Source organism: Saccoglossus kowalevskii, chromosome 10 (assembly GCF_978046115.1).
Source record: "Saccoglossus kowalevskii chromosome 10, keSacKowa6.1, whole genome shotgun sequence".
Classification (NCBI taxonomy): domain Eukaryota; kingdom Metazoa; phylum Hemichordata; class Enteropneusta; family Harrimaniidae; genus Saccoglossus; species Saccoglossus kowalevskii.
The window spans coordinates 18,153,622-18,178,260 of NC_140650.1; the positions used below are offsets into that span (position 1 = coordinate 18,153,622).

The following is a 24,639-nucleotide window of genomic DNA, read 5'->3' on the forward strand; positions in this document are numbered from 1 at the left end:
GTTCGATATGAGACTCATAGCGACGTATACAACGCGTGTAAAATACATTGTTCGTTTACATGAAATTCAAACACGTGCTGCGCGACGACCACCGCGCTTTAAGAAAAGGTAAATAACTAATGTATCCTCAATTCATAATATATAACAAAAATATTTCAATACAAGTCAAGCAAAATATTTTCTAATCTTTATATTTAAATATGTAAATGATATTCAGTTAGTAGTCTAAAATAATACATGAACGTTTATTATATTATAGTATTTGTTATATTAATAATGCTTACATAATGGAAAGAAGTAGGTCTATGGTTATAATATATATCATTTAATACTCTTCTAAGGAGACTACTACAAAATACAGTACCGATATATCCTTTTCACCGCCAGACTTCTTTGCTCAAATGTTTCTGCACTTATTTCTTATATTTTTCAATATTTCTGGAAATGAATTCTAATTTTAAAGCCAATTAATAGACACAATTTGAGTAAATTTTCAGTTTTTACCCAATAAGGTTTGCTATTTTTGTCCAAATCGTCTGAAGGAAAGTGCAGACTATAAATACATATATAACTACTTTGTGAATTTGTGATGAAAAGAGGAAACTGGTGGTGAAAGGAATAAAGTTATCAGTTCTAAAGCGGAAAGAATTGACTGTCAGTTACAATCATATAATAATATATATATAATTGAACTATAATTTGCCACACTCTAGTCATGTTCCCTATTGGTACAATCTATCAGTAAAGCAAATAATTATATTCACAAATCAACAAAAAATATTTATGATTTAAATATGGAATATAATATACAAAGCAAAATATCTGAGTGTGAAGCAAACAAATAGAACAAAGATACAGGGATTATACCTATATCTTTTAAATTGAGAACTTGTCTATAGTGCATTTAATGACGTTGTTTGTGTGGGGTTTGGCGATGACATCTTACTAAAACCAGTCATTATAGAATGTAGCACTTTGAAGTAATCAAATAAGACATTGTTTGCAGATGATAAGTACATTTTTAACCCTAACCACATTACTTTGCTGCAGTTCTTGGTTATTTGGTAGGTACATGTAGTTTACAAGGCCACTGAGACATTATTTCAATGCCACAATGTTATAAATATGTCACTGTTTAAATTTTTGTTTTAAATTTTACCATTTTGCAATTTTTTTTTGCATTTTAGATAATTTGAGGGCAAACAAACTTAATTGATCAACTTTTTTTTAAAAAATAAGGAAAAAATTATTCCAATTTATTTTGTGAATAGTCACAAAGTTTAGCATTCAAATGTTTAAAAACGTGGTACTGTAGAATACTTTATTTTAGCTGGAATTAATTTTCGAAAAAACACAAACATAAATTGGCTGTTTGTATGAATTTTTTTCCACTGAAATAAAGTATTTTCACTGGATTTTTTTTTTCACTTACTCATCCCTTGAGTGAAAATAAATTCCAATTAAATGCGCTTACATAATGATCAAAATAAGTCGTATTTTAATGATTCAACCAGTATGCAATTATTTTTAGTTTATATGTCCAACTATTGGATATGCCCTTCCAATAGAGACAAGTACATTATATGGATTCAAACCTGTACAGGACAGTTTACTCTAAGAAAATACAATAGCAGTAAAATATGCCTTTATATGGTATATATAGATGTCATCTAAAGAACAGTGTATTATATTTTGAGTACATCGGTTCATTGCCAGAGAATGGAGTGGATACGTCACAAACTCTTTAGAACCCCACACAGGGTTGCACATATTGCAAGTCTTGGAACAGTGATTTTATTGGACAAAAAACTTCAGGGGATTCTTCATGAAATTCTTTGTAGTTCATCAAACGAGCCACCCATAACTTCTTCAGTAGCAGGAATCTGACAACTCAAGTATTATATGGTAAGTCTGAAGATCCATAATCTATCAAGTTCACACCCAAACAAAATCCTGCATCTATACAACTACACTTCTGTTCTGTAAAGACTGAGTGCTTCTAAACCACCAACAAGTCGACTACGCTCATTTGGTTTCACGCGTTGATTACACATTGGACAGGTGTTGTTTTCATACAACCATGTTGATATACACCTATACAGAGAGATTAAAGCATGTCATTGGTGATGATTAAACAAGCCTGACATGTCAGTTGCATTTCGTAGGCAGCCAGCGGGTATATACCTAACACAAGATTACTGGTCCATGTACCAATAGTTCACTTCTTGAAATGAATACTCACAAATGACATAATTTTGTTTTTATTTATTGACATATTTTTGCATAAGCGATTTTTAGAAATTATATTTTTTAAACCCTTTGAGCACCGAAGTCAATTCTTTTGACAATATAAATCTGCATGAATTTTTCAATATTCTTTCAAAATTTTTGATCAAGCCCTCTGGTTTATGGAAAATAATATACATTTGCTCCAAAATAATAAAAAAAGCTCTAGAAAAATACATAACATTTTTTAATATGTTATATCAAAATGTTGACAGAGAAATAACACCCTTTTTTACTTTATTTAGAAACAGACATATTTAGGAATATTTACCTCTTAATAATTAATAAATCACAGGGTTTTTTTTACCTGATTCTGACAAAATGGTAAATTTTGGCAGAATCAGGTAAAAAAAAAACTGTGATTTATTACTTATTTTTAACAAAACAAAAGACAATGTTTTCAGCACATTTTATATTGTACCAATGCTTGTACCAGGTAAATAAACTGTCGACCCCTTCCACTAAGGTATTTTGGAAGTTATACCATCCGTGATGTAACCCAAAATAGACAGGCATATAATTAATTAACTTACAGATTTTACATTCTGCTTTTTTAGAACAAATTATCATCAAAATTATATATTCATTCAACCGACCAATTTTAACTCACTGAACTTTCCAAAATAAAACATTTGCCATTGTTTTAATAATTTAACAAAGAATAACAGAGACAGAAACATTGAGTAAATTCTCATGTCAGCGACACAACATATTAAAAGAATTCCACAGGAAGAATCATACAGAATAACGATATATACTGTTAATATGTTAAATAATTGCAACTTAATCATAAAATGGGTTTCAGAACATTAAATCAAAATATATCAAGACAGAACCACTCTGACCGTATCACCCACAAAGTTTCCACACTTTTCAGATTGCCATTACAAGTGTTGCCCCACTGATCTAGCTGAATAAGTGTTTCCAGGCCGAAGAAATGGACACAGAGTTTCCACACTTTTCAGATTGCCATTACAAGTGTTGCCCCACTGATCTTAGTAGCTGAATAAGTGTTTCCAGGCCGAAGAAATGGACACAGAGTTTCCACACTTTTCAGATTGCCATTACAAGTGTTGCCCCACTGATCTTAGTAGCTGAATAAGTGTTTCCAGGCCGAAGAAATGGACACAGAGTTTCCACACTTTTCAGATTGCCATTACAAGTGTTGCCCCACTGATCTTAGTAGCTGAATAAGTGTTTCCAGGCCGAAGAAATGGACACAGAGTTTCCACACTTTTCAGATTGCCATTACAAGTGTTGCCCCACTGATCTTAGTAGCTGAATAAGTGTTTCCAGGCCGAAGAAATGGACACAGAGTTTCCACACTTTTCAGATTGCCATTACAAGTGTTGCCCCACTGATCTAGCTGAATAAGTGTTTCCAGGCCGAAGAAATGGACACAGAGTTTCCACACTTTTCAGATTGCCATTACAAGTGTTGCCCCACTGATCTTAGTAGCTGAATAAGTGTTTCCAGGCCGAAGAAATGGACACAGAGTTTCCACACTTTTCAGATTGCCATTACAAGTGTTGCCCCACTGATCTAGCTGAATAAGTGTTTCCAGGCCGAAGAAATGGACACAGAGTTTCCACACTTTTCAGATTGCCATTACAAGTGTTGCCCCACTGATCTTAGTAGCTGAATAAGTGTTTCCAGGCCAAAGAAATGGACACAGAGTTTCCACACTTTTCAGATTGCCATTACAAGTGTTGCCACACTGATCTTAGTAGCTGAATAAGTGTTTCCAGGCCGAAGAAATGGACACAAAGTTTCCACACTTTTCAGATTGCCATTACAAGTGTTGCCCCACTGATCTTAGTAGCTGAATAAGTGTTTCCAGGCCGAAGAAATGGACACAGAGTTTCCACACTTTTCAGATTGCCATTACAAGTGTTGCCCCACTGATCTTAGTAGCTGAATAAGTGTTTCCAGGCCGAAGAAATGGACACAGAGTTTCCACACTTTTCAGATTGCCATTACAAGTGTTGCCCCACTGATCTAGCTGAATAAGTGTTTCCAGGCCGAAGAAATGGACACAGAGTTTCCACACTTTTCAGATTGCCATTACAAGTGTTGCCCCACTGATCTTAGTAGCTGAATAAGTGTTTCCAGGCCGAAGAAATGGACACAGAGTTTCCACACTTTTCAGATTGCCATTACAAGTGTTGCCCCACTGATCTAGCTGAATAAGTGTTTCCAGGCCGAAGAAATGGACACAGAGTTTCCACACTTTTCAGATTGCCATTACAAGTGTTGCCCCACTGATCTAGCTGAATAAGTGTTTCCAGGCCGAAGAAATGGACACAGAGTTTCCACACTTTTCAGATTGCCATTACAAGTGTTGCCCCACTGATCTTAGTAGCTGAATAAGTGTTTCCAGGCCGAAGAAATGGACACAGAGTTTCCACACTTTTCAGATTGCCATTACAAGTGTTGCCCCACTGATCTTAGTAGCTGAATAAGTGTTTCCAGGCCGAAGAAATGGACACAGAGTTTCCACACTTTTCAGATTGCCATTACAAGTGTTGCCCCACTGATCTTAGTAGCTGAATAAGTGTTTCCAGGCCGAAGAAATGGACACAGAGTTTCCACACTTTTCAGATTGCCATTACAAGTGTTGCCCCACTGATCTTAGTAGCTGAATAAGTGTTTCCAGGCCGAAGAAATGGACACAGAGTTTCCACACTTTTCAGATTGCCATTACAAGTGTTGCCCCACTGATCTTAGTAGCTGAATAAGTGTTTCCAGGCCGAAGAAATGGACACAGAGTTTCCACACTTTTCAGATTGCCATTACAAGTGTTGCCCCACTGATCTTAGTAGCTGAATAAGTGTTTCCAGGCCGAAGAAATGGACACAGAGTTTCCACACTTTTCAGATTGCCATTACAAGTGTTGCCCCACTGATCTTAGTAGCTGAATAAGTGTTTCCAGGCCGAAGAAATGGACACAGAGTTTCCACACTTTTCAGATTGCCATTACAAGTGTTGCCCCACTGATCTTAGTAGCTGAATAAGTGTTTCCAGGCCGAAGAAATGGACACAGAGTTTCCACACTTTTCAGATTGCCATTACAAGTGTTGCCCCACTGATCTTAGTAGCTGAATAAGTGTTTCCAGGCCGAAGAAATGGACACAGAGTTTCCACACTTTTCAGATTGCCATTACAAGTGTTGCCCCACTGATCTTAGTAGCTGAATAAGTGTTTCCAGGCCGAAGAAATGGACACAGAGTTTCCACACTTTTCAGATTGCCATTACAAGTGTTGCCCCACTGATCTTAGTAGCTGAATAAGTGTTTCCAGGCCGAAGAAATGGACACAGAGTTTCCACACTTTTCAGATTGCCATTACAAGTGTTGCCCCACTGATCTTAGTAGCTGAATAAGTGTTTCCAGGCCGAAGAAATGGACACAGAGTTTCCACACTTTTCAGATTGCCATTACAAGTGTTGCCCCACTGATCTTAGTAGCTGAATAAGTGTTTCCAGGCCGAAGAAATGGACACAGAGTTTCCACACTTTTCAGATTGCCATTACAAGTGTTGCCCCACTGATCTTAGTAGCTGAATAAGTGTTTCCAGGCCGAAGAAATGGACACAGAGTTTCCACACTTTTCAGATTGCCATTACAAGTGTTGCCCCACTGATCTTAGTAGCTGAATAAGTGTTTCCAGGCCGAAGAAATGGACACAGAGTTTCCACACTTTTCAGATTGCCATTACAAGTGTTGCCCCACTGATCTTAGTAGCTGAATAAGTGTTTCCAGGCCGAAGAAATGGACACAGAGTTTCCACACTTTTCAGATTGCCATTACAAGTGTTGCCCCACTGATCTTAGTAGCTGAATAAGTGTTTCCAGGCCGAAGAAATGGACACAGAGTTTCCACACTTTTCAGATTGCCATTACAAGTGTTGCCCCACTGATCTTAGTAGCTGAATAAGTGTTTCCAGGCCGAAGAAATGGACACAGAGTTTCCACACTTTTCAGATTGCCATTACAAGTGTTGCCCCACTGATCTTAGTAGCTGAATAAGTGTTTCCAGGCCGAAGAAATGGACACAGAGTTTCCACACTTTTCAGATTGCCATTACAAGTGTTGCCCCACTGATCTTAGTAGCTGAATAAGTGTTTCCAGGCCGAAGAAATGGACACAGAGTTTCCACACTTTTCAGATTGCCATTACAAGTGTTGCCCCACTGATCTTAGTAGCTGAATAAGTGTTTCCAGGCCGAAGAAATGGACACAGAGTTTCCACACTTTTCAGATTGCCATTACAAGTGTTGCCCCACTGATCTTAGTAGCTGAATAAGTGTTTCCAGGCCGAAGAAATGGACACAGAGTTTCCACACTTTTCAGATTGCCATTACAAGTGTTGCCCCACTGATCTTAGTAGCTGAATAAGTGTTTCCAGGCCGAAGAAATGGACACAGAGTTTTATTTACATTCTTTGGGAACGTTGTGGTCTAAAATAAATATGATTTATCAACAAGAATATCATCAGTAACATTTCATTCTTTAGTTGTTTATTGTACGATATCCAGATGTCGTGAATAACATCAATAATTATTATATATTGAAATTAAAGTTGAGGTAGCGCCCTCTAATATACTACTAATATATTAAAATTTGAAAGTTTGAGTTATACTGATCGAAAACTGGTACAGTATTATTATTTGTCTTCACTTCAATAAATCCCATCATGCATTGCAGTTTTAATTCTGCTTCAGGTGCATGCTAAACAAAACACAACTTCTAATGCAGATATTTTGTGAGTAATTTAACTGTTTTTTTTTATCACAGTATACATTTTACTTGATATGTCCATGATTTCCCTTCAAACTAATTTCAAACAACACAACTTTAATCTTAAAACCAAGGGTCTCTGCTTTAATTGGTGACAAGTCACTTGATGTGGGGCAGTAGCCAATCGACAATCAGTACAAGACTTACTTGGTATGAAAGCTATGTCCACATGTACAAATGCCGAGTTCTTCAACATACAAAAATTCTTCAAGACATACTGGACATGTCTGTGAAAAAAGACAAGATTTGTTAGTAGTTCAATAAAGAGAGCTGATATTGTAATTTTTAATCTTTTCTAAACCAGACTTTAATGGTGTCCACTACTACTGACAATTTAACAAATTCTCATTTCTTTTACTTGGAAGAAATTTTCTCATCTGAGTGACAAAAAAGAAAAGCTTAAGAGCGGTGGCCGTCGCACAGCACGTGTTGAATTTCATGTAAATAAACAATGTATTTTACACGCATTGTGTACGTCACCATGAGTCCCATATTGAACAGAACGTGGCAACCATCACACCTTAAAGTTGCATTTCCATTTGCATTTTGTGAAACATCACTTCCAGAACAAGTTAAAAATCATTATGTAAAAAATGATGTTGCTTTTGCTTAAAATATACTATGATATACTAAAAGTAGATATACTGCCCTGACCTTTCCACACATTTCAGTTTGAAAGTACTGAAGGTTCTTATCTTTTAGACCAAGGATCTTTGCTTAGACAACCATACTTACAATGTAACTGAATTTCTAAGGCAACCACAGCCTCCTAACTACTGTGTCTAATTTAATTTAGAAATGTGATTATACAATTATTCAGTCATGTTCATATGATTAAAGAATAACAGAAAGTATTACAGAGTTTCATTGGATGGATGTGCTTGCATTGATTGTTATGTCGGGAATGGCATACCGAAATGAACTGTTGAATATAATATTATATCTTCCAAATGGACATTGAAAACAATGGTATTTTGGGTGCTAAGCTAAGCACTCATACAACACTTTGTTAGCACATACTAAAGTTCTAGACTTGGTTTTCTTAGCATTGGCTGACGTTTTTTGACCACTTAGCCCTTGCTAAGGAGCTGTATGCGAACGCAACTATCGATCAACGGTGGTGCCTCAAAGATAAGCAAAGAGAGATTGCATCTACCCATCAGCATAATCTAACATATACACACACACACATGTAGTTCATGCATATTTATCTTCAGATAATAATATTAAATATGACCAGTGACTGAGATGATGAAAAAAACTTGCTTTAGTGAAAAATAAACCTTGGAAAAATTGATAACATTTTCAGAAGGCTAGGTGGGCCAAAAACACAACAATTATTGAGACCCTTTAACTCACATCATTCGGTAACTCTTTTTTATTGGCAAACCGGACCTATAAAGAAAACAAAAATTTGATTATTTTTTTCTTCTTCTACAATTGAAATTAACACTGAACATGTGTTATAATGTGGTTATAATGCCACGTCCTGTTTGATATATTTGTTATATAATGATAAGATACATTTTTTGTTGAAATTTGAAAACAACTTTTACTCTATACTAAAATGATGGAAAACCCAAAATATATTTACTTAATAAGTTGTACAACATGGAGTTTCTCCCATGGCGCTATAATACGTAATTTAACACATGTTTTTGTGTGAGCCATCCCTATATAGGGTATGTACGCACAGTTTTGCTGACAGTGTTGCTTTAAGATGAATGATATTATGGTATATGAAAAAATAAAAAATAAACGCTCAATAAAACTCCAAAAATATGGCAATTAAAAAATTAAAGCCTACACATACGATGGATTTCAATCAGATTGGTCTGATTATTGCCTGCATCCCTGGGAACAGGCGAATGAAGATTGAAAGTTTTCACTCACTTAGGGAGTCAAAAATGTTGCAAAATAATTGTTTTTACTGATTAAAAGCTCAAATCATGATATTTAAATATGATGAACAATGATCTTGATCTCAAGACAGGTGATCATCTGAACATATTAGCCAATTTTGTTTGTGATGTTGTTTATTGGACAGGCAACTATTAATTAATTTCACCCCATTGAAAAACCCTGGCTTCAGATCCGAATAATACACAGGGATCTGAAATGTTTGGTAAATATAGAAAGCAGCTAGTACCCTTTTGAATCCCCTTTCACTGTCAGCTTGTCTTCTAAGTCTGAAAATAGAAATAACTCTTGATTAACACATGCATGCATGGAGGTGCTATTTTTTTCCATTTATTTTGGCTATCTTTGAAGTGTTTCAGAAGGCTATCACTATTAAGCATACAGGCATTAAAAATATATTGCTCTATGACACATTGCTAATGACAAGTAAATAGAAAGGTGTGGTGTGGGAACATGAATTTCTTGCTGCAAGTTTAAAAAAAATTTGAATAATGTTTTTAATTTCGATATTTTTGCTAATAAGTAAAATCTGCTAAATTATTTAATCCACATGTGTAAAATAACAAAAGAACTCATTGTTCCCCTACTAAGTTTGTAAAATTGATCAAAGCATTAATATAGTGAAATTATATGTCAGTGAAAACAAGTCATTGAAAATGACACAGTCCCCGTTAAATTTTTGAAAGTTCTCTTTGTGCTCGTCATATTAAAGCGGAGGGGTTGTCGCGCGTGTCCTTGAAACTTGAGTTCCAAGTGGCGTATACAACAGATTGTTTATTTACATCAAAACACGAGTTCATTGTAGTAGTAATATGGCCAAAAATAAAAACAGCCGTTATTCGGCCATCTTTGATCTGATTATGAAACACACTGATATGTATGATGTATGTGTACATAAATTGTGGAAATATAGCACTAAGGCCAAAAAGTCAGATGGCTGTCAATCAGCCATCCTTGACCAGATTTTGAAACAAATTGTCATGGACATGCATCCTAACATGTATAAAGTACATGTATGACAGAGCACGTTCAAGATACCGCATAAAAAAAAAGATTCCTGCCAGTCGACCATCTTTGATCCAATTGCGAAATAAATCGTCATGGACATGTATCCTAACATGTATAATCTATGTACCAAGTTTGAATGAAAACTGATAAAGCATGTCCAAAATACAACATTTTCAAAAAACACGATGGCTGCCAGTCAGCCATTTTGAATTGAATCGCTAAACCACTGCATGTGCATATGTCCCACATAAGGTACTAGGCACATGCAAAGAATGAACAGAATCTGTCCACAGGATTCTGAAATATGACTCTGAACAGACTGACGCACGGACGAACAGACACACGGACAGACAGACTCAGGAACTCATGGATGGTCGGGGACATGTATCCTAACATGTATGATCTATGTTCTAAATTTGAATGAAAACTGACAAAGCATGTCCAAAATACATCATTTTCAAAAAACAAGATGGCTGCCAGTCGGCCATCTTTGATCCAATTGTGAAATAAATCGTCATGGACATGTATCCTAACATGTATAATCTATGTACCAAGTTTGAAAGAAAACTGACAAAGCATGTCCAAAATAGAACATTTTCAAAAAACAAGATGGCTGCCAGTCGGCCATTTTGAATCGAATCACTAAACCACTGCATGTGCATATGTCCCACATAAAGTACTAGGCACATGCAAAGAATGAACGGAATCGGTCCAAGGGATTCTGAGATATGGCTCCGGACGGACGCACAGACACACAGACGCACGGACGGAGACCGAATTATAAGTCCCCGTTTTCGGACTTTGTTCGAATGGGGACTAATAAATGGTTTTACAGTACCAGGATAGTTTGAAGACTTTTTGGACATCTGAAGAATTATTCTCACTTTTTACTGGGTATGAAATTACAGTAAAGGGTTTTTCCAGTGAAACATTGATTTAATTGTAATTTTAATGTGCATATGGATTTAATTTATGAGATTTACCAGTGAAAGCAGTAAAAACAAATTCCTGTGTGAATAATTATGGTTCAAAATATTTGGGTGCCACATGTACATGTCAATTTTCAGTCTGTGCAAATATACTCAAAACCTAATGTGCATGCAGTAAACTGTTGAAATTCAGACCAATATAAAAGTTGAAAGAATATGATTCCATGACTTGAAAACAAACCCCAAAATCTCTCCAGCATAGTCAAGTATGTGTTCAGTGATCAAGTTAATCATACTGAAGTCAAAGCGATATGGCAAAAGCATGATAGTGGACATAATTTTCTGTAGTACCGGTATGTGATTTGAACACACATAGAATCATCCATATACACAACTTCATACCCCCCCCCCCAAATATATAATATTTGATGCAAATAATTCTCTAAACCACCATGCACACTACAGATGTGATGATACTCCATGTCATAAATTTGAACAGACGTGTACACCATCGTCATATATCTGCCTTCTTCACTATACACCGCACATTATATAGCCGCCACTAAAAAGGTACACTTACCTCCATAAATAACAACAGAATAACAACGTTAATAAAGTAGCGAGTCCACCTACTGCAAGGATTGGTATAGCTGCCTGGAAGGAAACAATAGTATTAGACATCGTCTAACCAATCATTGGCAAGGTGACTGCATTACAATCCAGTTTTCGGTGACTCTGAAAGTAAAGGGCAAGAATTATAAACATGTTATATGCAATGTCAAGTACATGTAACAATTAAGATCATTAAGCTCATTAACACAAACACATGATTAATTAGCATGAATAGCAAAATACTGATCTAAATTTAATATGCATCTCATAGTAATTCTACTTTAGATCAGATTTTCGTCGCCTGTATACATATATATATCAGTGTGGACAGATTGTTTTGACTACCTAATGATGTAATTTTTCAAACTATTTTAGCAAAGCCATAACATAGTGACCTATTTTAATACCTTATGAAATTATACACAGAAGAAAATAAATTAAATATGAAAAATCAAATATTTAAATTGATGGAAAGAAAGCAAATTTGGTCATTTCCCTTATAATAAAAACAAGCAGCCTGTCGGCTGAGATAGCACCGCTGTTAGCAATGCACATTTCAATTAAGAACTGAAGGTATCATTAGAAAATGAACAATATGTATAGTATCAAAGCAAAGAATTCAAAAATATCACTTTTCACCAAAAATTACAAAAATATTCACTTAAATTATAGATTTGAAGATATCATCACGAAATGAACAAATCTGAGAGATCCACATGTAGTACCTATATATGTAATATCAAAGCAATTGGACTTGCGGTTTTCAACAAGACGTTGAAAATATCACTTTTTCCAAAAATGACAAAAATATTCACCAAAATTAGAGAATTGAAGATATCATCATGAAATGAACAAATCTAAGAGAGGTCTATCCAAGGTACATATACACCAAGTATCAAAACATTCAGGCTTGTAGTTTTCAAGAAGTCAAAAAAGTAAAACATTGACACGGACGACGAAGGACGACCACTCATATGATGAGCTCTGTTCGACAAAGTCGACAGCGGAGCTGAAAAGCGATTATGTTGAAAGTTGTCCTGTATATATAAAAAATATGCATTTACAGGACATTAAAGGGACATCACATGGGAATGACGGTTTACCCTCCGAATTTTATCTTTATTTTTGGCAGTCCCTGGGTAACACGCTTGTTAAAGAATTGAACTATGCATATGTCAATGGAACTCTTTCAGCGTCTCAACGCCAAAGTATAATAACATTAATAGACAAAAAGGGAAAGGACAAACGCTACATAAAAAATTTGAGACCAATTTCACTAATTAATGTGGATGCTAAGATAGCCTCTAAATGTATTTCGAAGCGCCTTGATAAAGTACTACCTTCTTTAATTCACAATACCCAGTCAGCTTTTGTTAAAGAGAGAGATATTTCGGACTGTGTTCATTTAATTGAGGAAATTCTCATGACAACTAAGGAAGAAAAGCTATCAGGAATTTTGATGGCGATAGATTTCGAAAAAGCCTTCGATTCTCTGAAGTGGGATTACATTCTACACTGCCTTAAAATGTACAATTTTGGACCGTCTTTAATAAGGTGGTTTGTTGCTTTATATTGTAACATTGAATGTACAGTTATAAACAATGGACTTACAACAGGATACTTTACAATCGAACGAGGCGTCAGACAGGGGGATCCCCTTTCACCGGCACTATTTATACTTGCACTTGAAATATTTCTTTTGTCCATAAGGTCAGATCCAGATGTTGAAGGAATACGGTTAGATAAAGATATAGATGTGAAAGGGGTTGCGTTCGGCGACGATATTACGTGTTTCTTGCGTAATATGGATTCCGCGTCCAAAGTGTTAAATTTACTGAACGACTTTGAAAGGCTCTCTGGACTAAAAACAAACTGGGGAAAAACAGAATGCATGTGGTTGTGTCGCTGGAAAGATCGGAAGGATACGCCATTTGGATTGAAGTGGCCCAGAGAGCCAATTAAAATCGTTGGGGTAAACTTTTCTTATAATACATCATTGGCAACAAGATTAAATTATGCAAAACCATTGGAAAATTTGGCATGCACTTTTAAATTCTGGAAACAAAGAAATCTTACTCTCATTGGGAAATCTCAAATTATTAAATCACTAGCAATCTCCAAAATAATATATCTTATGCGCATGACCAACACACCTGACACAATTCTTTCTCAAGTGAACACACTTTGTTTTAATTTTTTATGGGGCGGAAAAGATAAAATCGCAAGGAGCACAATGCTGTCGGATATAAAGGACGGAGGTCTTAACATCCCAGACGTATTTGTCTTGAAGGATTCATTTCTAATCCAAACAATTAAGAAATATTTGGACCCCAAATTCCATCACCCATGGAAAGATTTCTTCACACATAGACTACAATCCGTAGGCGGCTCATTTCTATTTAACTGTGACTTCAGCATCAAATCTCTTCCTATAAATTTATCTAATTTTCACAAAGAAGCTCTTACGGCATGGAGCAAACTTCTACACCCGACTGGAAATAATCCATCTAGATATATAATTTGGAAAATTGCAACATATTGATTGGAAATAAGTCAGTATATTACTCTAACATTAGCAACGGTGGCATCACATATATCAACGATCTTTTTACAAACGGCACGATAAAAACAACAGCTGTATTTCGGGAAGCTTATAATTTATCAAGTGTTGATTACTTTCGAGTCCTGGGAATTATTCATTCTATCCCCCCCCCCCCCTGGCTGAAGTACAATCATACACGTACAGCCAATAGGAAACATTCACCATGTATTTATATTGACAAAAAGTTTGTTCCTATCAGTGTTGTTTCTAAATCTACAATTAAACGGCAATTGGGAAAATCAAAATACCAAAGGCCGACAAGTGCTAACAAATTTATGAATGATTTTGATATTCCATTTTCAAGTTTGAGAAAGTTGTATATTTTACCATTTTATGTCACGATAGACACTAAATCACGAGAGTTTCAATTTAAAATTATACACAATATATTGTACTTTAATTCAGATCTCTTTAAATTTGATTCTCCACTGGTTGACAACCCTTTATGTAGTTTTTGTAAAGCTGAAAATGAAACAATGTATCATTTATTTTATCATTGTATCTTTTCCCGTAATTTCTGGACAACATTCTCGAGGTGGTTCCCAGAATGCATTCCAACAGATGGTTTTCCGAGTGTTCAGGATATAATACTTGGTTCAACGGAATTGTCCCAACTCACAAATCATCTTCTCATTCTTGGTAAAATACACTTGTATAAATGCAAACTGCAACTAATCAATCCAAATTTTAATATTTACATAATCATGGTCAAAGATATAAAAGAGATTGAGGAATATATTGCAACGAAGAATAGTAAACTCGAGGTACATAACAAAAAGTGGTCAATCATATACAGGATAGACTACTCAGGCTTATTAAAATTGAAATTAAAATAGTCATAATTTATTTATGTTTTCATTTTCTATCTAGCTAGATCTTACCACACACAGTTTCTTTTGAAATCATATCTTGAGATTAAGCCTTCTGTAATGTAATGTATATGTTTTGTTTGTCCATGTATGTTATATACAGAAATGTAAATAAATATCATAAAAAAAAAAGGAACGTCACACATTCTATTAATGTCTCCTGTTCTCAGTTTGGCCATTACATTACTTACACTGTTCATTCAAACACAGTATTAACTGACAAGATATGAAATGATAACATAATTGTGTTAGATATATGATAGACATTGTATGCAGGGTTTTACTCAGACAGGCTTGGGCCCGACATGGACCATGTATACGCATCAAGGCCCAGCCATCGGGCCGAAGTCACACCTTCAATCATCTTCTTCAAATACCCTCTCATTTCAATTATGGTGGAGAAAACATCGTTTCTAAATTCACATGATATCTGGCTTGACGAAGAAGTGCGTGCCCTATTTGGCAGAATAAAGAAATACTGCGATAGATTTATAGCTCAACAGGAAACAGAATCAAAGAAAGCCTAGCAAGAACTCTTGGGTGCTGAAGGTATTGGAGGCATGAAGTTAGCACACATGCTTCTTTCAGAGAAAATACAGCATTTAAAAATATAACTGCAAGCAATGATCTCGGGGGTCCAAATAGCTATGGTATAACAATTATAAATATTTAATAAAATAGTGACCATATATGATGACTTGATATTTTAATCATATATCTTGTCTGACAAAATTATAGCACAAATTGCATGTCCCTATCAGCATAAGTACTTACGGTATATCACATTGATTTCAACCCCAAACTACCGGTAATCAGGTTTGCACATTATCCCAGGGCATTTTTGTACCACGTTTCATCAAAATCCAATGCGTGGTTCTTTAGATATCAGTGGAACAGCTAAAAATCAGCTAATTATCATGCAAATTAGGTAATTAATAAACACAGATTTTCACTAAAACCTAATCAAATCTGTGAATTAGCCCAGAGCATCTATGCATCAAGTTTCATCAAAAACCAACATATGATTCTTGAGATATCAGGGGAACGGACAGACAGACAGACACACACATACACACATACAGACAGGGTATTATAAACTGCAAAGAATTCCCAGGAGTTAAAAATGGCATCAGCAATTATGTGACAAAAACTTGAAACTTATCTTATGAGTTTATAAATAGTATTTTCAGATTTCACACCTAGGCATTCCCAAAATACTGACCGTATCGACTATCGCAATTATTTACATTTTGTGACTGAGCTCAGTGACTTGTTGGCAAGAACCCGGTGTCTGCATTTGAAGATAAGGTAATGTGTTGTTCACTAACTTCTGCAACTATAAATACGACTGTAATTCATATAAGAGAAATGTATCACAGTACATTGAGAGCTATAGTGCTTATTAGTCAGTGACATTTCTTATAAGACATTCACATGCTGGTTAAACAAATTACGTCACAGAGCAATGGCCTATTCGGCTGGGTTTTATTATCACTTATTTTGTATCATAGCTAAACATGCTAAATTAAAAATCGGTGAATATACAAAGTGAAAATATCATTATATCCTTCACAAACCAGTGAATAAAACCTAGGGAATATTCATACATTTGCAACATCAAATACTCTTAAATAAAATGCAGTGAACATTTACAGTATACATTGTAGCACACAACAGACCACTGTCATTACCTCTAAAGGTCATACATCCTGGTATTTTCATGACCTCTAAAGTTCACACATCCTGGTACGTTCATGAGTATAAAAACTAAAAATGAATTTATTTTATTGATATTTCAGCACAATTTTCTAGATTTGACTATTTGTTTCAGCTGTTAATAAAAATATACATTAAAAGTCCCCAATTGTGTATGTTTGTGACATTGTCATACCAACTGAAGTACCAGAATGTGTGAGCTTTATATGGGTCATTAAAGCGCATGGCCTATTCCTGAACAAATGGTTATTAAGTTTACTAGTATGCAAATATGCAACTTTATATGCAGACAAATTCAATATATTCTTTAGTGTCAAGTAATACCTAAATCAATCTTTGAGTGTATTTTTGGTAAATCAAAGTGAATAGTTAATAAAAGACGGCCATGTCGCTTAACATTACCCAGGATAGCTCTATAAATATACCAACAAGTTGTCAACTATATATATACTGATCGAGGCGTCTTTTAGAGCTAAAAATTGCGTCCCACTCACACCGAACGACAACTGACAGTGTAACCCAGCGGCAACCACATTTTTGTGAAATTAATCAGATCTGACAGAAAGAAGCAACGGCAGAGCTCCAGAAGGAGTACCTACACTTTATGCAAATTTTTTAAAATTATGCTAATTTATTCATGACGTAGCAGTTTCTGTGCTCATGAATATTCATTAATTTGTGGCTCAATACATTTTAAAAGGGGCGATATATTATTTTTGGGGGAAGAGTTAGAAAGGGGGATTAGCAATCCTTAGGGGGTCAATACAAAAGAAGGGACCCATTTGGAGAGCAGCCATGCTCCTCGTGTCTGTTGTTGCACGTGACCTACAGCTGTCAACAGAGTTCGTTCTTCGACTGTGTTCGTTCTTCGACGACTTCGACTGGCTTCCATGTGGGGTAGTATTCTTGTGTTCTGTTTTCCTGACTTGAGATTTTGAAACCGCTGTTTATGTTTTTAACGTCTTTCATGTCTTTTGTAGGAGTGTCCAATCCGTGATTCGAACTTGCGATCTTTGAGTTCCCAGCGCACTGTCTTGTCCACTGTACCACGAGTGTCTTCACACAGGAGTTTGGATTTAAGTCCTACTCATAGGAGCACTGTCTTCACTAGCATTCAAAAATCTAACTAAACATACTGGATTCGAACCAGCGATCGCTCACATTGCTGACATAGTACAAATCAACTGAGCTATGTGGGTAGTCATGCAAATTAAATAATTTGTTGTCATATTTAGCTTTATTGCCAAATGGTGTTTGCGAGAAAAAGATGGGCAGGCAAGGGAATTGAACCCAGGTCCTCCTGATCACTATGTAAAGAACTGACCCACAAGACCACAATGGATTAACTGGATGTGTTTGCATTTGATAAGACTATATAGTGTGTATATATATAGAAATACAACATATTTCTATTATTGAGTTACAATTGTCCAAAAAAATTGCCAATTTTGTGTTTTTACTTGTGTAAACTATATGCATGCCATAACCCGTTAGTGTACATCTTGCCAATTGGGTGTTTGCCATTTGCGTTGCCCATACCTGACCCGACCCTAACCCTAATGTCAAGACACGTTCCTGTTAATAATTCCGTTGCCCATACCTGACCCGACCCTAAGCCTAATGCCAAGACACGTTCCTGTTTATAATTGCTCAATAATGATACTCTGTTGTGCACTGTCTGCGGGTACTGTAAAATGACTAATTTTCATTGGGTTTAATTTTCACTGATTTACCATTTCAGGCATATTAAGTGGGTTTTAAATTCACGGTTTCGTCATTTAGATAATGTGTTCTATGCTAAATTGTACATATTCACTGTGTTTTAATTTAGCGCATTTTCCAGTCAGCGAAATAAGCTAAATTAAAACCCAGTGAATAATTACCCCATTTACAGTAAGTTGCATTGATGTCAACTGATTAAACAAGTCGCATTTAAGTAATTTCCACTATTAACAAGTGGTTAAATTGTGACAATAAATGTGTGGACAAATATTTGAGATTAATTTTGGTGTAGACAACTCTCGTTTAATTATTTTACACCATTACAAGTTGTTAAATTGAGAGAATAAATGTCTCAACAAATATTAAATACTTAGTTTGATGTAAACAACTCACGTTTGATTAATTCCCACAATTACAGGTTGTTAAATTGAAAGAATAAATGTGCGGACAAATATTTTAGACTTATTTTGGTGTAGACAGCTCTCGTTTAATTATTTTACACAATTCCAAGTTGTTAAATTGAGAGAATAAATGTATGGACAAATATTTTAGACTTATTTTGGTGTAGACAGCTCTCGTTTAATTATTTTACACCATTACAAGTTGTTAAATTGAGAGAATAAGTGTGCGGACAAATATTTTAGACTTATTTTGGTGTAGACAGCTCTCGTTTAATTATTTTACACCATTACAAGTTGTTAACGTGAGAGAATAAATGTATGGACAAATATTTTAGACTTATTTTGGTGTCTACAGCTCTCGTTTAATTATTTTACACCATTACAAGTTGTTAAATTGAGAGAATAAATGTGCGGACAAATATTTTAGACTTATTTTGGTGTCTACAGCTCTCGTTTAATTATTTTACACCATTACAAGTTGTTAAATTGAGAGAATAAATGTGCGGACAAATATTTTAGACTTATTTTGGTGTAGACAGCTCTCGTTTAATTATTTTACACCATTACAAGTTGTTAAATTGAGAGAATAAATGTGCGGACAAATATTTTAGACTTATTTTGGTGTAGACAACTCTCGTTTAATTATTTTACACCATTACAAGTTGTTAAATTGAGAGAATAAATGTGTGGACCAGTATTTGAAACTTATTTTGGTGTAGACAACTCTCATTTGATTAATTCCAACAATTACAAGTTCTTAAATTGACAGAATGAATGTATGGACAAATATTGACCATTATATTTGTGAGTAAATACCTGTTGTTTAATTAATTTCCACCTCTACAAGGTTGAGAGAATAAATGTGTCGACAAATATTTGATACTTATTTAGGTGTAAGAACTCGTGTTTGACCAACTTCCACCATTGCAAGTTGTTAAAATAATGAAATAAATATACTGGTATCATTGGATATTTGATTTAATTGTGAAACTTTCTAACAAAATGTTAACTGCTGGCTTCGAACCCTCAATCAACAATTCCGCAGACACGGTATAAATTCCACAACACCACAGAAGATATTCGTCTGCTGCCTGAATTGTTTTCGTAATATAGGGAACGCCATCGACACTTTAACAAAACTTACCTTGACTTGGGTCTTGTTTATCTCTTGTCACAATCTGGAAACTGTTGAACAAATTGCGCGTCGTCCAGTTTAAGACGTTAGTTATTTTATTATTTATTCATTCAGTTTTGTATGGTGGAGTTTTGTGAGGTTTATTATTTTTTTGCGACGTTCTTTGTTTACTTGTTTACGGTTTGAGAGATTTCAGTTTATTTGATTTACGTTTTTACGGTAGCTCTGAGCGGGACTCGACCCCACTGTCTTTTCAAGCTAATTTTGTTTTATTTTGATGGCACGCTTGTGTACCACGCCACGACGTTGGTCGTTAAGTGGTGTTCATTTTTCTAACTACTCCAGTGTTCCAATGAGTTGAACGGAAAAGCCAAAACGATTGCTGGTTTCTGATTGCTTCGGTTCTGGTGAGTGTGTATCTAGTGTGATTCGAACCCATGTCGTTTGTATTGGGCGTTTTTTTATTTCCCATGTTGGCTACGCCGTAATATGCAACCAGTTCCCCGTTTTATTGTGATTTTGAGTGTTTAATGATGTCTTCCTCACCCGTAACGCCATGACCCAGTTTCAACCACACGGCCATTTTGCAACACAGTTCGTGACCCTCGGCGTCACCCGACTGACTGTATGAGCGTTCTGTTCAACTGTTAAGCTAGGATTTATTACCGTTATTATCATTATATTGTCACGTGATTTGTTTTACCTTATGTGTAATGTCTTAAGTATCTTTATTGTAATTTGTATATACCAATTCGTATATACCGAGGAAACGACCCCGATTGAAGGTCATGTATTTTATGACGTCAGCAATTCGTGTGTAGGTACTGCTTCTAGATCTGTGCCGAAGCAACAAATAAATGTGATGTTCGCAAAGAAAAGGGCGGCAGTAACCCAATCCGGTCACCTTATGTCAAATAAATGGGGCAACGATCGACTGGGGTCGTGCAGGGAGGTCATCGACATGAATATGCGTCAAAACATGCAAACACGATTGTCCCCAAAAACAATCCATATGAAAATGCATGCTTCAAACAGACTTACCACACATACTTCACAGTCAGCATATTTAGCCGTGTTACTTTTGCTTTTCAGCAAAGTATTTCCGTGTATCGACGACGACGGTGGTAAATAATGCATGGAGTCTGGGTCGTTTGTTTATTTACAGATGAAAGACCCCTTAGCTTAGGCTGTGATATTATCTCAGGAATTGGTAGGTTACCAAAGTTAGTCGTTGATTTAAACACGTTATAACGTAGATGTAAAAAAATATTTATTTATTTATTTGGGTCACTATTTTTGTAAGGACAATGTGGATAACTTTGATTACTAGTTTTTATTTATTTATTTATTTATTTATTTATTTATTTATTTATTTATTTATTTATTTATTTATTTATTTATTTATTTATTTATTTATTTATTTAATTTATTTATTTTTATTTACACATTTAATGATAACCCATTTACATAAAAGAAATATGAATAATTACATGACTCTCTGAAAGTATTCTACCATGGGGTCAACGACAGGTAGTATAAGGCAAACTATCAACATTCTCCTTAATGAAAATAACTAAAGACACTTAAAAATTGGTAAACTGGTAAATTGCTTAACATTGTCAGGTAGAGTGTTCCACATGCATACACCACGCATACTAAACATTCTGTGCCCACTCCCTAAACGAAATTTGGGTGCTGTGCCACGAGTTTGATATTGATGTACTTGATTCATCTGAGTAAATTTGTTGTATAGATACAGTGGAGCAGTACTATTGAGACATTTGAAAACAACGATAGCAGTGAAATAATGATTTAGTGATCGAGTTACAATTTGGACGTGGTTTAGCAAAAGTGGGCGGGGTTTATGATATATGGGCGTGGTCATTTTTGTAAGTGTTCTATGTTCTGTAATTAAGTGTTCGTATTGAAAAGATATTTCCACACAAAATTAAACCAATGGATCGTTCCGCTGTAGGAATCTGATAAACGGGTTTCAAAACTTTTCTCTTTACTTAGTTTCATGCCGCATCACTTGTGCGCCAACTGACTGTACCCACACACATCATGAAAAATACCTGGATGATATAAAAAAAAAAAAAAAACACAGAGTAGCATTAAACAAGTTGCGCATTTCAGTTTGAAACTTTATAAATGTAAAACATATATTCAAAGCTGTTCCTAGTTGAGTTTTCTAGAACTGTATACCGGTACTTGAGAATACTTGCTAAATTGTACATTACTTTTATAAAGTTGGTATATATATGTTGATTTTATAATACAAAGTAACAAAAACACAAAGAAAATATAACTGAACTGTATATCGAACAACTGTCTATTTTTATAAGAATGTTCATTAACAACATATAATGACTGTGACATCAAACATTTTGTACCTTTCTGTAGAACCGGTTTTCCTATAAAGTGTGGATGATGGCTATGCTTATTCATGACCATGCTCATTCAGAAATAAAATGCCTCATTAATATGTTTATCTATCGGGTATGTAACGTACAAAAATATATGTAATCTTTTTTATGAATGGCAAAGGTGAGTATAAATATCCTGAAACAATGCAATAATATATCAAACATTTTGTGTGGAAAATACAGCCTGAGGGTAAAATTTAGGTGGAAACAAGAACACTGAGAAAAATAAGTAACCATAATTACATACAAAATGAATTAATACTTATGTTCCCAAAATAATACTACATTTGCTGTAGGCCCGTTGACAAACCTTTTTTTAAAGAATAGCAAAGACTGCATGAACAGATTAATATAAAGAGTGAACAGCATTAAACCACATGCCAGGTTTGTTTGCATCTCCTATCTCCTATTGTACATTGTTCTTGCAGTGTCTTGTTCTGTTGTCTAAAATGTGTGTGCTGTACTTCTGAGTCGTGGGCTGGACATTTTGAGGGCTCATGCCCCAATGTTTCTGTTTGTGCTAAAATATAGTCAACCTCAAGTTCAACATCTGATGACCTCTTGATTTGTCTAGGCACTTGAATCGCGATAGCTACTTCTGGATGGCATCCTTAAGATCATTCTTTGTGTGCATCTTGTTAATAATCTCCTCTATAGGTAGGCAGGTTGCCTGATGTATGTACTCCACCCAGCTACTGCTAGGTACGCGGGATTTGTCCAGTGGAGGAATTCATGCTTCATACTTGTTGAATTTCTGTGGCAATTTGCCCATCAACCCTTTACTGCCATGGAGAGCAGCTATATAGCCTAGTCACTAATCATCTGTCTGCAGCTTCAATTGTGGCATGGGCAATATTAATCATCATGAGCTCGATTATTCTGCTTTTAACTGATAATGGAGGACCATTGTGTCAGAGTGGTGCATGGTCTATATATCTTTGGAACAGCAGTCCTTAGCTCTAAGCAAGAGGTCCACTACTACTACCATGCACTACAGCTCCATGAACAGATCAAGTCAGCTTGAGAGTGCTTTTTGCATCCATTGACACTAAAACCCAAGCTGGCTGGAGGTGGATTGGTCTTTTCAGAAGTCAGACAGCTTTTTTTCTAATCTTAATTGCTAAGTACCGGTACATGTGTTATACTGCCGAGTGAACAATCAGCTCTAGGAATCGAACCCAGAACCTCCCTGATATGAGGCAGACACGCTAATCTCTTTACCATCACCAAGGTTGTAATATTTGGGGTGAACATTAGAAGGGTCTCTTACTCAATCGCATGTGCGGCTTTCAATTTCTGTCCACACTATTTGGACAGTGGTGGGCAGGGTGCTTAAATTCAGAAGTTGTGACACAGGCTGTGTGAACCTGGGGCGAGTTTATTGTGTCCCCATTGTCACATCACCATGTGGGGGCTTGAGTCAAATGAGGCATGCTACTTCTTCATAAACTGAAACACCTGACATAAGGTTGTATGAGTATAGGCAAACATGCTAACATGGAGATATGTGTACTATGGCTGAGATCAAACATAATATGTAAAGATGTGGTAAAGGTGTGCTGATGAGTGTGCCACTCCATGGGGTATCTCTCAGAAGCCAAGCTCACTAGGACAATTGCCTAACCTGTGTACAGGTCAGTTGTCACTGGCTTATGCACCCAGACTGAGTGAACTTGCAATCCAGGACTTGTCTTCCAGAGGCCAGACCTTATTTTAAGAGCTTGGTGAGGCATGGTTGTTCAGGTTGATAAATTGCTGCATCTTCAGAGCTGGCTTTTAGTTATGACTCTCTCTCTCTGGAACAGGGCTTTGCGCATGACATAATCTCTCCATTGTAGGGTTTATTTAAGGTTCTAGTTTTCTTAAGTGTTCATCATTGAAAGCAGTGTTTCAAGCAAATGTTTTTTAGTGCTTCCAGTATGGTTCATCCAAGATATTCCGCAAATAACTATGAGCTTGAGGAAATCCTTCATATCATCAGCATTCATGTCTGCAACCAGTTCATCCAAATATTGCAATGCAATGGAATGGAATGAATTTTAATTCAGTAGAACCACATTATTTTTTAAATTTCTCAAATTTGGCATAACAAGAGTGAAGCAGAAAAAGTTAAGAAATCTGAAATGAGTTTTTGAATAAGTGAGATATAGCTCTGAAACAGCATTAATTAAAACAAAATGGCTCTCATCCAGCCATTTTGAATCCAATCTAAAAACA

At 35.6% G+C, this 24,639-nt stretch overlaps 1 protein-coding gene across 1 annotated transcript; it reads right to left on the reverse strand.

Annotated features, from left to right (window-relative positions):
* Positions 1 to 1,678: 1,678 nt before the first annotated feature.
* LOC102809750 (RING finger protein 122-like) lies at positions 1,679 to 21,156 on the reverse strand. The gene is made up of 6 exons (XM_085504327.1): positions 21,038 to 21,156; positions 11,520 to 11,674; positions 9,232 to 9,271; positions 8,442 to 8,477; positions 7,230 to 7,309; positions 1,679 to 2,094 (listed from the first exon to the last, which is right to left on the reverse strand). The coding sequence occupies exons 2-6, from the start codon at positions 11,618 to 11,620 to the stop codon at positions 1,968 to 1,970; spliced, it is 384 nt and encodes a 127-aa protein (XP_085360453.1). The 5' UTR covers positions 11,621 to 11,674; positions 21,038 to 21,156; the 3' UTR covers positions 1,679 to 1,967.
* Between the last annotated feature and the right edge of the window lie 3,483 nt (positions 21,157 to 24,639).